Source organism: Choristoneura fumiferana, chromosome 16 (assembly GCF_025370935.1).
Source record: "Choristoneura fumiferana chromosome 16, NRCan_CFum_1, whole genome shotgun sequence".
NCBI lineage: Eukaryota > Metazoa > Arthropoda > Insecta > Lepidoptera > Tortricidae > Choristoneura > Choristoneura fumiferana.
Genome location: NC_133487.1, coordinates 18902877 through 18918127, shown reverse-complemented (window position 1 = coordinate 18918127; position 15251 = coordinate 18902877). Strand labels below are relative to the sequence as shown.

The window sequence follows — 15251 nt, the reverse complement described above, 5'->3', positions numbered from 1 at the left end:
CGCACAGTGAACTGAGAACACGCTCACCACGCCGCTGCCAGATGGTGTTAGTTCTGATGAACTGCACATCCAATGTTCTTATATAGTATGACCCTTTCAGTTTCAGGCCCTTTACTACGAAGTGCAAAATTCGAACTTCGTGTCTTGCCGTCCCGCTGACGCTTATTAGATATTATTATTTAAAACGAGTGAGAGGGACGGTAAAATACGAACTTCGATTTTCGTAGTGGCCCCTCAGGGCTCGATTCGATATTTTGTATCAACGCAAATAAATTAATGAATTTTGGGACACCCGACTGCGACATCGTCTTTCCAATGCAGGGGAGCTAGTATACAAATAAACACATTTATAATAGGTACAATATTTTAGTAATAGTTAAGCAGCTCGTCATTAAACGCGGAAACATGGGAGCGCCAAAGTTCGCACTCTTTGCTAGTCATATCGAAGTCTAAGTACATTTTCTTACACTGTGCTACTACGAAACTCGAAGTTTCGTGTCGTGCGGTTCCTCTAAAACTTTTGAGTATTTATCTAGCTCTGACACTATACTTTTTGATAGTGTAATATAATTGTGTAGTAGCCCTGCTGATCAGTTATTGGATTCAGCGAAAAAAGAGTTATGACAAACGATCATTCTGACAAATATTAGGTACATTCGGACACAGAATATATAATAGTACTAGTATATAGTAGTAGTTCAATAAGTATGCGAGCCGATATGGACCCCAGAAACCAACATACTAAACGCGACGCCACGCCACGCCACGTCGTCCGACGCAGGTTTCTATTCTGCATCTGACCATCATCTTTTCATCATCAGCCTATGTTCGTCCACTGCTGGACATAGGCCTCTCCCATGGCACGCCACTGAGCACGATCCTCGGCTATTCTCATCCAGCTCTTGCCAGCTACCCTGCGAAGATCATCGCTCCACCGAGTCTGAGGACGTCCTACACTACGTTTGCCGATCCGTGGTCTCCACTCAAGAACTCGTCTACCCCAACGGTTATCGGTTCTTCGGGTTATATGGCCGGCCCACTTCAGCGTGCTAATGCGGTGGGCTATGTCGATAACTTTGGTTCTCTGTCGGATCACTTCGTTACGAATTCTATCTTTCAGAGAAACTCCGAGCATAGCCCTTTCCATAGCACGTTGAGCAACTTTAAATTTGTGGACCAGCCCTAACGTGAGCGTCCATGTTTTGGCACCGTATGTCATGACGGGTAGGACGCACTGATTGAAGACTTTCGTCTTTAGACTGTGGAATTGGTGATGTGAAGACTTGACGCAGTTTCCCATCGTCATCATCATCTTTTATCTAATACTTATATGAAATTCTCGTGTCACAATGTTCGGGACCAAACTCCTCCGAAACGGCTTGACCTATTTTTATTATGAAATTTTTCGTGTATCGTTCGGTAGGTCTGAGAATAGGACGTAAACTATTATTCATACATCTACGCGGACGCGGTCGCGGGCAACAGCTAGTAATTAATACATAAATATATGCGACCGATTAGTACTGACACGCGTTGGAGGTTGTGTGCAAGCGTAACGTGGCGTCGGGTATTAAATGCCACATTAATTAAAAAGTAGAACTTGCAGTGTTATGCTTCTCAGGTAATATTAGTTTGGTTATAGGAGCTGGCAGCCTATTTTGAAAAGGTTCCACAGTGGTTCACTATTGTAAATATTTATTTTCAATGGGAAAAGTATGCCAGGCGAGATTGAAAGCCATGGGCTTGCCATTAAAAACTTAAACACAATTAAAATTAGGTACAATTTTCCATGAACCAATCATACTTTGAACATGTTCATTGATTGTCAAAGTTTTATAGTCACCGCGGGTCCCTTGTCCTGTGAAAAAGAAAATATTGTAATGCGGGTAAGAGGCGGATGCAAGAGTTGTCTCTGGTAGTCTTCATTGCATCTTCGTTGTTGCAAGCATACTTGCAGATCACAGCAAAGGAAATACCGGACTACACTGTTTGAGAATGAGTGCAAAATTACATGGACAATTATGACTTTTAATCGGTGATTAGATTAAGTACTACTATTACCATTAGAAAGATCTCTCCAGGCAGATGTCTATGTCTAAAGCTGTAGCTGAGCTTAACTTTTTAACTGTTATTGAAAACTTAGGAGAAAAGATAAAATACTAGTTTGAAATAATTATTTACACATTCATAATAAAAGATAGCTCGTATTTATTGAAAGTAGTCGTCGTAAAAAGGTGTTCATTGATGAAACACGTTGAAAAAAAAAGCGGTTCCCGCAGTTTGAATAGTTTCCCTTGGACATCGCAATGGTAGTTCTCGAACAAAGCTGAAATGCATATAACATGACACACAATCTAGACAATGTGTGCAAAAGGGACCATAGGAGCTCCGCTAAATCCTGTGTACCACATGACTGGAATGAACCCTGAACCCTAAACATAATAAAATGAGTCAAGGAAATTTTATATTTTTTTTTATTGAAGCACAAAGATGACAGACATTAAAGCATGCATAAATTTAATTTTTATTGCTTACTTATATAAGTGGGCTTAACATATAACATACCTAATGTATTCTCAATTTAAAGAAATGAAGAGTAAAATAACGTTCCTAGTCATAAGTCCCAGAAAATTAGGTATTTAAAAATAAATATGATACATATAGACAATTACAATTAAACATACAAATAGCACGGAGATTGTGCCTTATATTCTTTGATGTCAATTTTAGAAGCCACTACTCTAATGGTGATGAATATTAATTTTAATTAAGTCTGGCTGTCCTAATAATTTTACAAACTTTTTAACATAGATAATAATATATCGCGTATATTCGAACCGTAATAAAATTTATTTGTTTATAAAAAATGTATTTGTTTTCATATACAATCCTTCTTTCACCAATAAAACCGTAAAGGTTGTCGAATTCATTTTAAGTTTACGTGAAATAAGTAACTAACTCCGACTCCCCGCTAATTCAGAACGAGTTGATTTGTCAATTCTCATCGTGTTTCTAATTACATTTATCAAATCATAACTTACAATCCACCGCTAACATGAAAGACGAAATAAAAGTAACTACATAAAATAAAAAAAAAACGTTCGCTTGTCAAACACGCAACACCTAAAACGAAAATACATATTTCTTTCAAATTAAAAGCTCATAGGTTTACAAAACAATTTAAAAGTCCATTTCTTACTGCAGTTCCACAAAGATATAAGTATAACTGTCGGAATTTGAGTAGTGATGAATAGATTGTCACACACATCACTGAATTGACAAAAGAATTTTGAAATGACTGTCCTTTTTAACAGACTCCGAAAAAAAGAAGATTATTTCTTGTCCCGACAGCAAAATTTGATTTCGTGTTTTTATGTAGATACATATCATTACTTATTTTTCTTTTTAATAACATTGTGAACAGAATTAAAGGTCGATTTCCATTGAGCCCGAACTATAATAACACTAGACAAGAAACAGAAAAGAATTTAGTCTAGAACAGGATAGAAAGCTTAATTAGATTACCTACACACACTGATCATTTATGCTACATTATGCAATTGACCATATATAAAAACATTCATTTGTTCACTATCTTTTTTTTGCAATTAGTACTTTGTAAAGTTGTGTGTCATTCATCATTCACCTCAACTCTAATTCCGTCAGTTACACCTCAATGATGTCTAATTTTGCCTTAAATCCAAGTAAAAGGTAGCAAGACAAGATATTTCTATATGTTTAATCGCGTTTGTGTTATATATAGTTACAATTTCGAGTCCTCGTTGGCCAATCATCGCCTCCTGATCGCATTTAGGCGTTGCGAGGTCAACAAACGAGCGAGCAAGTCGTTAGACGACCTAATAAACTACATCCCAGGCCGAGTAACTGTAGATACGGCCTTTTGGATTCTTCTTCGTATTTCCTAGGTTGATTCGGGAGACGCGGCGCCTCGAAGGTATTTTGCACACATTGCTAGCGATATTAAACTATGTCGAAATGATAACTTTGTTCGTAAAATCGACATTACCAATATTATGGATTTGTAATTGGATTTAATAATTAATTAGTTATCCTTTCGACATAAATACAAAGTGATAAAAATAACGCCCGCCGAGTACAAATGTGCATTTGATTTGAATTTTATAAAACTTAAGGTGAAATCGCGTAATCAACATTGCAACATGGACAGGATATTTGTTTAAAAAACTTAATGACTTTCTCATATTTTAGCTTATTTCAGAAAAAAAAAACTATGTATCTTTTTTAGTAAATTATAAATCATAAATCTAAAGCAAAATCACAAATTTCAACAAAAGTATGAAATGTATCCTTAATCAATAATTGCAAATCGTAATCAACTATAAATCAATTAATTATCTTAACATCATAAAGCACTTTTATAATTTTTACTTGCTTTGAAACAAATAGTTAATAGATTGAGTTGGGACTAATGCCATACAAAATAAATGGGACTTGATTTGTTAGAATAACAGATATGACAGCCTATTAAAATCACGTCAGTTGTTTTGCAGTATTAAATGCTTCATTGAATCAAGCGTTACTATGCTGAGATTATCAATGAACCACAATTCTTTTCCCCTGCTCATCTACCAAATAAAAATTTTATCAGAGGGTCAAAGTAGAAAAGGTTGTAGTTTGATGTCAAATGCCCTATTCCCTGAAGGAACAAAAGTCATCCATGTTGCAAGTGACTGGTGGCTAGTGCATTTGTGCTGGACGCGTGTCAAGTATCATGTGAGCACCGTACCTGGCCCGGGCCGCTCCACTCGAGCCCCCAGGCGTCGTCTCCGCCCGCCGAGGAGTCAAAACACCAGCGTTACCAATAAGGCACTCGTATATTTCAACTTTGTGTAAATATAAAATTAAAATCTTTGGCGTTATATGGTATAGTGTGGGCCGTTCTTTCTGGTTGACGCAACTTTACCGATCCACCACACCATTATACACAAACGACACCACCTCACTGATCACTGTACGTGTACACCAGAAAGCACGGCCGGAACTCGCGGTCGCGCGCCCCCGAATCAATTCCATTTGAAATAACCGGATTTCCACCTTCGTCGATGTCAAGGCGCTTCTAGTGACTCTTTGATCTCGCTACTGGTCTTCTCCGCTTCCTTGGGTTGTTCGAATATGTCATCATTTTTGGGTTCGGTTTGTTCAATGACAGGTTCGCTCTCGGCTATTTCCGGGGCAGGTTTTTCAGCGGGGATCGAGAAGCTGGTGTCCACTGCTTCGTTAGCGTCATAGAGATCGGGGACAGAGTCGAACGTAGGCTGTTCCGGTCCAGTCTCTTTCGGCTCGAAGCTCTCTTGCGGTTCACTGGACTCGTCTCGCGGCGGATCATCTCGAGTTTCTTCGTTATGACTCGACTCTTGCTCCAAGGCGGGTTCGTCCCGCCTTTCTTCGTTTCTTTCACTCTCTACTGCAATGTCCATTGCTTCAGTTTCGACCGGCCTAATATCCTTTTCATTGTCAATGGATTCATTACGTTCAATGTGACTCTCCATATTCTCTTCATTGCGATGACTAGTGTTCTCACTGTCCGCGTTCTCTGTTTTGTCCGCTTGTTGGTCGGCGACGTGGGTCGCGGGAGGTCCGCTGTTATTGGGTGGGGCTCCAGTGTCTTCCTGGGGGGCCTCCTCGGCCGCGCCCCAGCGTGATTTCCTGTCCTTCTGTCGCTCGGCACGTGTGCGCTCGTCCTTACCGCGGCGATCTTTGTCGCGATCGGCTCTGTCCTTGTCGCTAGAGCGGCTTCTGTCGCCGCGGTCGTTCTTGTCACCTCGCTCTGAGCGGTCTCTATCAGGCCTGTCGGCGCGATCCGGTCTGTCCGGCCTGTCGGGCCTGTCGGCGCGATCCGGTCTGTCCGGCCTGTCGGGCCTGTCGGGTCGGTCCCCGCGGTCGTCGAAGTTCCTCCTCCTGTCGTTCCTATCCCTGAAGCGGTCGTCGTGTTCACGGTCCCGGAACCTGTCCCGGCGGCGGTCGTCCCAGTCGTTCCGGCGGTCGCCCCATTCGCGGTCGCCTCGGTCTCGGTCTCTGTCCCCGTTCCATCCTCTGTCATTGAACTCTCTGTCCTCGAAGCGTCTGTTGTTCCTGTCGAAGAACTCCGGCGGTCCGTCGAATCTCGGCGGCCCGTCGAACGGGCGGTCACCGTCGAAGGGTCCGTCGAAGGGGCGCGGCCCGTCGAATGGAGGCCTTGGGCCATCAAACGGCGGCCGAGGGCCGTCGAAAGGCGGCCTGGGCCCATCGAAGGGTGGTCTCGGCCCATCGAAAGGTGGTCGCGGTCCGTCGAAGGGGGGTCTGGGACCGTCAAACTGTGGCCTGGGCCCGTCGAAAGGCGGTCGGTTGGGTCCGTCAAACGGCATGCGGTTGAAAGGAGGCCGCTCGAACCTGGGCGGGCCGTCAAATATCGGGCCGCCGTCAAAGGGCGGGCGGTTGAAAGGCCCCATACCATTAAATCGTGGCCCGAACGGCCCCGGCCCAGGGCCTGGCCCCTGTCCCGGCCCGTCCATCCAAGGTCCTGGAAAGTTTGGAAAGCAACATGAACAAATAGGTCGGTTATAGTAAAGCCATGAGGTTATTTAGTCGTGGCATACCTCGCATTGGCTGTCTAGGAGGCCCTCGCATTCTCAGCTCTGTAAATTGAAACAGCTGTTACGCATGAATCGCTAAGGGCCATTTTACTACTAGAATAATAACAGAGTAGGTGATTGCATCGAATGAACCAGTTTAAACAGAAGACCAGTTTAGAAAGAGACCCGTATTAAGCGGACGTGTCTGGATTGAAATTGAGAAGAAAAAGATTAGAGTGAGAATGCCAGCTATGTTAGAGGTTATCCCCAACCGTTGACATGTTAAACTAGTTATATTGTGTGTGTTTACCAGCTCGGAATGGCGGCGGCATGTGTGGCGCGTTGTGCCGCGGCGGCAGCGCGGTCCAGCCACCGTCGCCGTCGACCGGCTTCTCGCCCTCTACACACACAAACATCCAAATGAAATACTTTCGCCATCCTATGGTAGTCACCAGTACCAATATCTGACACAATAAAGCGTGCCTAAATCATACTGCTCTATTTGGTCGCTCCGCTGTGGAAGATATTAATGCAGGTGGCTGTACTTAAAGGCTGACCAGGAATATAAAAAACCTGACGCGAGGGCAGCACTTCTACGTTTTATATTGCAACATTCTTTACAATTACTATACGATACCTACCAGTCATATTGACAACGGTGTCAGTGATGTTATTTAATAGTTATTTTCACACCTCTCCTTCAGAAAAGTAACTTTTCCTCCCTGACGAGAGGGAGCAAAGTGCAACTTTTTTGTTAAAGGCTTTTCTAAGTGTTTTATTGCAAATGCCATTTTTCGAAGTTGATAATTATAAAGCCAAGCCATTTTCTACGCTGGTTGTTCTTTAATAATATTTAGATTATTTTTTTCAAGTTTCTCAATGCTTGGTGTGAAAAGTTGTATGAGCGACTCGGGAGCAAAATTATTTTCATCTTGGGCGTTAACACTTGAATCCCTCATTACGCTCAGGATTCTACTTTAGAATCCTTCGCTACATTCTGGATTCAATGTACGCTCTCGCCGTAAATACACCATTTTGCTCCCTTGTGACACAGTAGTTATTATGAGGGATTCAAGTGTTAATGCCCAAGATGTAAATAATTTTGCTCCCGAGTGGCTCATACAACTTTTCGCACCGAGCATTAAGAAAATTGAAAAAAAAAAAAATACTAAATATTATTAAAGAACAACCAGCATAGAAAATGGCGTGGCTTTACAATTATCAACCTTGAACAAAAAAAATTGCACTTTGCTCCTCGTCATGGAGGAAAAGTTACTTTTCTGAAGGAGAGGTGTGTAAAGGAATATTTTATAATCCCTCAGTCTTTTTCTATGAAAAATACTTTTACACATTGTGAATTATTTTCCTTCCAAGGCAATGGATAATCTTCAGCATTTTAACGCACATTAACACAAAATAACACTTTAAAATACCACGCGCAAACAACGTTAAACTTTGACAGCAATAGACTTGATTGAATTTAGTGTTACAAGTGCAAGAAATTAGTTCTACTTATTGGCAATAATATAGCGAGATTTTTTTAAATTCTGGTCAACCTTTATTTATTTTTAATGTGGATACTAAATGAAAAATACTAGCTACAGAATTTCACAAGAGAGTGGAAATGAAGTGGTGAGACGTATGGCGATTATTTTGATAGAAATATTTAGTTCTTTGGAAAAAAAAAAACAATCTACACACAGTTAACCTAATCGGTGATTAATAATCTATAGACATCTAGAACACATGGGGTTCCTTCCTCAATCATCTTGGCCTGTATACATATCACTATAGGAGACAGACCTACTGTCAACAAGAGGAGTTAAGTTGTAATCCCAGACGGGTTGATTAGCAAACAGCTTTTTTTGCAAGTATTTGCAGGTTTTCTCACAACACAATACTATAACTCTTTATCACCGCAATCCACAATAAATAAATGGGATCCCTTTGTTTCCCATACATGTTTTGTTCCGAATTTCGAAGGTCAGAAATTGATATCCATATAATTTATAAACATAAACATCACTAGTCATAATTTTTCTTCAGTATAATGCTTATTAGCTCTAATATTAATGGCATATAATATTAAATTCTATAATCACAAAAGTCATAATTTTTTAACTATAAACATTGTCTCCAAGATCTAACGATAATTATTCAGAAATAGTTTTAGCCATATATTTCACTGTACTAATGGTTGTTACTCATATTGTTTCAATGCCTAAAGTGTCTAGGTCTAAGAAACTAAATCCATAATATTGATAGGCATATAGATAATTTATTAGAAACATTTCCAGGCATACATTTGAAAGTGCTAATTCATTTAACTACGACTTTAGATAATATGAGTAATAGAAATTATGTTAAAAACTAGCCTTCGATGTTAGGTTTTTTTTTTTTTATAGCAGCCCGGATAATATTCCTTCACAAATGATTTATGATCCTCGATGTTCCTATAAAAATTGTTTATTATGAACTTTGATTATTATGCATACAAATACAGTTAAGTATACTTTCGATCGTTAAAATATTATGTATTTCATTTTTGAATTCATTCTTATAATTATTATGAGTGAATTTAACATTATGACGTTAAATTTTATGACTAACTTATCAGGTGACTATCAATCATTATGACCTGCGAAAAAAGACCTTACAACAATTATTATAAACTAGTATATTGCCTTTAATATTATGGAATGGTATACTATATGGACATTTTATGACTTACAATAATTATGACCTGTGAAAATCGGAACTTCACTTTATACTGATTAATGTTATGACTTAAGATAATATGACTTGCAAATATTATGATGAATAACGTTATGGATTGTTAAAATCGGAGTTTAAATTTTATGGGAAACAATAGAGACCCTAAATAAATAGTTAATAGCAATAAGAGAATATTGAGAAAACTCCTCCCCCACCATGTTTTCTTTCACCGCAAAGCTCATGGTAAATTTCAAATGCAATATTGCACCTAAATTCCAAAAACTCAAGAGGTGCCCGTCCGGGTTGGATTGATCTCACGATCCTCTGCTTGAAAGACCATAGGTGCAGATAGTGAACTTACCAGCATCTAAGGGAACCCGTCCCATGCGCTCGATCGGCGGGCCACGTTCCACTCTATTTTCTTCAGCACCTGTGCCAAAAACAATAATGTATTAAAAACCAACCGTTTATTCTGTAAGTTAAACATTTATTTGCAAGTAGGCCGCCAAGGGCTCTTTTGCATGTCACTTTTAATAGTAACAGCGCTTTCAGAAAGACCATCATTGCCAACAATGGCAAGCAAGAAATTTGGCAGTCATTTTTTCAAAACAACTATAAAAAGTCCTGTCACATTGAAAAGTCTAGTCTTAATTATTTTTATGCACATAAAAAAATAGGTTATTAAAAAGTATCGTCTTATTATCTATAATATATTATTTCTCTGGAAGTTTAAAGCAATTTTTGACCTTGGGAATCGCGAAAAACTTGAGAAAATATGATATTGGGTGTGTACATTTTGTATATTAAGCAAAATAAAATCACAAGTTCGAATTTCGAGCCAATCTATTATATATGCCAGTGTTGCCATTCAGGGAAAAAGAAATCTATTCATTATACTGCATTGCAGCCTGTAAAGCTCTTTACCCATTCATTGCCGCGCGCCAGATTACGCTGGGCTTAAAGTCATGAAATTTAGGCTACTTTGATTCCAATATTCCCACAGGATAGTTGTTCTTAACACAACACCTTAATGAATATTACGATATAAATTTTGGGATTTCCCATGGGAATTTTGTAAAATCCCGGAATTTCAATTGTAACTACCATCGATCGAATAGTTTACGCGTGCGAAACCGCGGGTAAACTCTAGTAATAAATAAATACCAAAACTCCTGGTGCAAAATTCTTTTAAATTTACTTAATTAAACTTGAAATTAAAACAAGAAATTGTCCAGATACAATTAATGCGAAAAACAAATAACAATACTTAGTTTCGTGACAATAAGAATGTTGTTTAGACCGAAAAAGTGAGTGTGTGTGTCCTCTGGGGTGTGCAGTGAGCGGAGGCAGCGGTATTGTTGCCGGCTACTACGAAATTCGAAAATCGTAGTTCGTGTCGTTCGGTCCCTCTGACACTTATACTATTTAATACGAGAGCGAGAAGGACGTTCCGATACGAACTTCGAATTTCGGAGTAGGCCCTCTGCTGCTGGGTGACGTGGGTTCACCTGCTAGCGGTGCTTACCCAATATGTGTGTATTCACATGACAGCAGTCCTTACCTTCGGACTGCGCGGGGAAGTCGTCCCGCTTCCCGTTGGCCATCTCCCACAGACGCTCTTGCAGCGTCTTCTCCCCGGGCGCGCCCGCCGCCGCCGGCGGCAGACCCTCCCGCGGCGACTTGGACCGGCTACGCTCCCTGACAGACAAACGTGTTACATTGGTTTGTGCATTAATTACAATCGTCGGAGAATATGACGACTTAGGTGTTTTGAGTGTGGTGTATTACATCTTATTCTATCTCCGTACTAGCCTTTGCTCGTGGCTTCGCTCGTGTTAAATTTGGGGTAACATAGATTTATTTTCTACGATTTTTTTCTTCCGTGTTTTGATTGATTATTCGGAAGAGTAAAAGTAAACAGTAAATACAGATACAGAAAAGGCTGTTTTAGACAATTGATGCCAATTTTCGGATTCAAAAATCATCCTTATCATAATTCATACTAACTTTGAATTCCGTTTGACCCCTTCAGGGGTGGAATTTTAGAAAACGTTACAAAACGCGTTTCTTTATTTTTCTGATTGTTAGCTTCTAGCTTGAAAAATTACGGACTTCCATACGAACTTTCAAACACTTTTCACCCCCTTAAGGATTAAATTTTTGAAAAAATCAGATAAAACATTATATCAGCTGACAGATAAATCTAGAAAATATTGTATTGTGAAATAAACTCTACATATGCAAAATACTTAGAACTACCGGGTGCTACTCGAACTGTCGGAAATTTTAAGAAAGTAGGTGCGGTCTGACCTGTTGTTGTCGCGCGGTGCGTTGCCCCGGTCGCGTGCGTCGCGGCCGTCCCGGTCGCGGTCGCGGTCGCGGTCGCGCCGCTCCCGCCCGCCGCGCTCACGGTCGCGGTCGCCTCGGTCCCTGCGGACAAACACTTGCTCACTACTGATTTCTATATACTGCACTACAGTCGTCCACACCAAATATAATCCCGGGACGATATGAATTATGGAAAATGACAATGATATATGATACATGATGACGATATGATGGTGATACAATGGGCTGGTAAACATATTTGAGTAGATATTCGAGGCAAATAAATACTTGGTTTAAACGTTGTGGAGTTTAATCCTTTATAGAGCAAGAATTTTTTCGTGCCAATCTTTTGCACAATCTATCCAATAAGTTCTTAAAGCAACTCGCAAGAACGACCGTTGCCCTATAAAGAGTTAAAGACTTCTTAAAAGGTGACGTCTAAAGCTCCAAAAATGCTTTTTAAGAAATTACCTGATGGAGATCAGTAACCGATTCTACAGCGATAGATAGCAATGTGTACAATTAGGTAGCAGTACAATTAAACTAGTTAAGATAAGCACTCACCTATCCCGATCCTTCCCGCCCCTATCTCTGTCCCTGCCCCCCCTATCCCTGCGGTCCCGGTCCCGGTCTCTCCTGCCATCCCTGTCTCTGTCCCTGCGGTCTCTGTCGCGGTCCTTCTTGTCGTCCTCCTTTTCTGGCGGCGGCTGGGTGAACGGCGGCGGCTCGGACAGGTTGAAGCCGGGAGGGGGCTCCGAAGAGTTGAAGTTTGGAGGGGGCTTGGAGAGCAACGCTTGGAGCTGTGGACAAACAACGATGAATTAATAACACACAATTAGCTTCAATGGTAACTAACTTCTTATAGTACTTTTCGGATAGGATGGGTACGGTGACACATGTCATTAAGCAATTAAAGGGTTGTGACAATGTAAATTCGAATCCATTTATTGCGATTCTCGATTAAATATGCTAAGGGTGTGTAATCGATTTTATTAGTGATAGTTTATATTTTTAACTAGTTTATTAACGCGTAGCAAGTGTTTTTGCTTGTGTATCGGGATCTCACAAACCATGCGGTCTTCTTTGGCACTATATCAAAACTAATAACGGTAAAAAAAATAACAAAAACCGTAATTACAAAATTGAATAACAAGGTAATAACAGTTCAAAACAAAGACGCATTTAAGGCCCTTCGCTCTCGTACATACTATTTGACAGATGATGTGGGTTAAACGATTTGATTGTGGAATCGATTCGGTCGATAAGCAAAGTCATTCTCTATTGAAATAGAGTTCCGTTGTACGCGATGGAAGTTGACGAGATTAAAATTTATCTTTTTAGTTTCAAAACATAATAATATATTTTTAAGTAATTTTTGTTTATTATTAAGAAATCTTTTAAGCTAGAGATTTTTTTTTGTTCTTTCGGAATTCAATTATATTTTTTTATAAATTATTGGCCTGAAACATTCATGGCGTGGAATGGAAAAAACGCAAGTGCCACCGTACACATCCTATCCGAAAAGTACGGATTAACTGTGGTGTAATCAAATCTGTGTCTTTTGCTGAACATTTCCAGAATTTAACAGCACATCTCTGGTGAAAACAGCTGAGCGGAGCGGGGCGAGGTAAATGAAGCATTTTGCATTGGTTCATGAAAAACACATTCCTCCTCGGAACACATCCTCGCACATTATTGGTGCAAACGCTGCTTTATTGACAATAGATTGCACCAACTTTACTCTAAACTTTAGACAAATAGCTCAAGGCAAAAAACTCAAGTAGAAACGGACCGTGATTATAATTTTATTTAAAAACATAACCCCCGAAGAAACTTATTGGTGATCCCTGTCCTAGATCCAGGCGACCCAGCCCCGTATCCAGGAGGTGGTTATGACCCCCATCACCTCTCCCCTTGGATCAGCCGCTGCAACAGGCGTTACCTGGTCGGAGAGCAGCGGCGGCGCGGGCTCCGGCTGCGGCTGGTCGGCGTGCGTGTCTTCATTGTCCAGCTCCATGGCGTCGTCAGTGCGCGTCACCTCCGCCGGCCGCTGTACAAATAAACACACATCAAAATCCTAACAGTACAGAGAAAATAAACGTCATGGGACATGGAACATTATTGACACCAATTTGACCTAGTCCTATACTAAATAAATAAATATCACGGGACAATTTACACCAATTGACCTAGTCCCAAAGTAAGCTTAGCAAAGCTGCAAAGCAACGGATAAATATAATTATATAGATAGATACATACTTAAATACATAGTAAACACCCAAGACCCGAGAACAAACATTCGTATTTTTCATACAAATATCTGCCCCGACACGGGAATCGAACCCGGGACCTCAAGCTTCGTAGTCAGGTTCTCTAACCACTAGGCCATCTGGTCGTCTAGTCTAGTCTACTAGGCAAAGCTTGTACTATGGGTACTAGGCAGCGGATAAACTAAACATTCTTACATAAATACTTGTAGCCTAGCACTTAGAATCTATAAAAATAAACATAAGGTAGGTGAATTATGTAAAATTTCAAATATGGTTATAGTTATGTATAAAATAAACAGATATATTTTATTTTAGATAAACTCATCTTACTAATATTATAAACGCGAGTGTTTGTATGGATGTTTGGATGTTGGTTACTCTTTCACGCAAAAACTACTGAACAGATTTGCATGAAATTTGGCATATAGGTAAAATATACCCTGGATTAACATATAGGCTACTTTTTGTCCCGAAATAATGTATGGTTCCTGTGGGATCAAACTACATATCAAATCTGCGCGAGCGAAGTCGCGGGCAAAAGCTAGTACTTGAATACATAATTAAACATCCAAGACCCGAGAACAAACATTTGTTTTAATGAACTAAAATAATTTCCTTGCTCACCCGCGACCTTACGATAGCTAAGCTTATGCAAAATATGCGTGTTCATGCAGTTCCTCCACCTCCACACTGTAAGAACACACACAAATCACACAAACCCATCTGTCACCACCACCACACTACACTGACGCGTTTCGAACTCAACCAGAGCTCATCTTCAGAGTGACACAACCGTACACCATGCTTCCAGTTGTTAGACTAACGAACCACAACCACCGTTTTAACTTGTTACTGTAACTCCCCAAGTACCCACATACGTTTTATGAAACAAAACACCACAAATTATTAATTAATTTTTAAACCGTCCTTCAAAACTACCTTGATTTTTATTTATTTACTGTCAAGGCATGTTTTATTAACTACCATTGCTGAAATTAGATCCAAGCCGTAGCAAGGGAGATGAAACTAAATTTACGTGCTCATTAATAATAGACCCCATACTGTTGTATCTAATTATCTCCATGCATTCTAAAACATCGAGACGAAACCCCTTGCCATAATAATGTAACACTTCATACAAATCTGAGTCCGATAAAGAATGAGATGAGCTCTGGTTGAGTTCGAAAACGCGTCAGTGTAGTGTGGTGGTGGTGATAGATGGGTTTGTGTGTGTTCTTACAGTGTGAAGGTGGAGGAACTGCATGAACACGCATATTTTGCATAAGCTTAGCTATCGTAAGGTCGCGGGCGAGCAAGAAAATTATTTTAGTTCATTGATATGGAC

At 40.2% G+C, this 15251-nt stretch overlaps 1 protein-coding gene across 1 annotated transcript in view; it reads right to left on the bottom strand.

The window, feature by feature from the left end:
- Positions 1 to 2456: 2456 nt before the first annotated feature.
- The window catches only part of LOC141436363 (uncharacterized), a 46285-nt gene continuing 33490 nt past the window's right edge, over positions 2457 to 15251 (bottom strand). Inside the window, 8 exon segments of the mRNA XM_074099302.1 lie at positions 2457 to 6541; positions 6618 to 6656; positions 6904 to 6993; positions 9670 to 9738; positions 10870 to 11006; positions 11619 to 11738; positions 12201 to 12436; positions 13579 to 13686. Coding sequence (XP_073955403.1) covers positions 5088 to 6541; positions 6618 to 6656; positions 6904 to 6993; positions 9670 to 9738; positions 10870 to 11006; positions 11619 to 11738; positions 12201 to 12436; positions 13579 to 13686 — 2253 coding nt within the window. The 3' untranslated portion in view covers positions 2457 to 5087.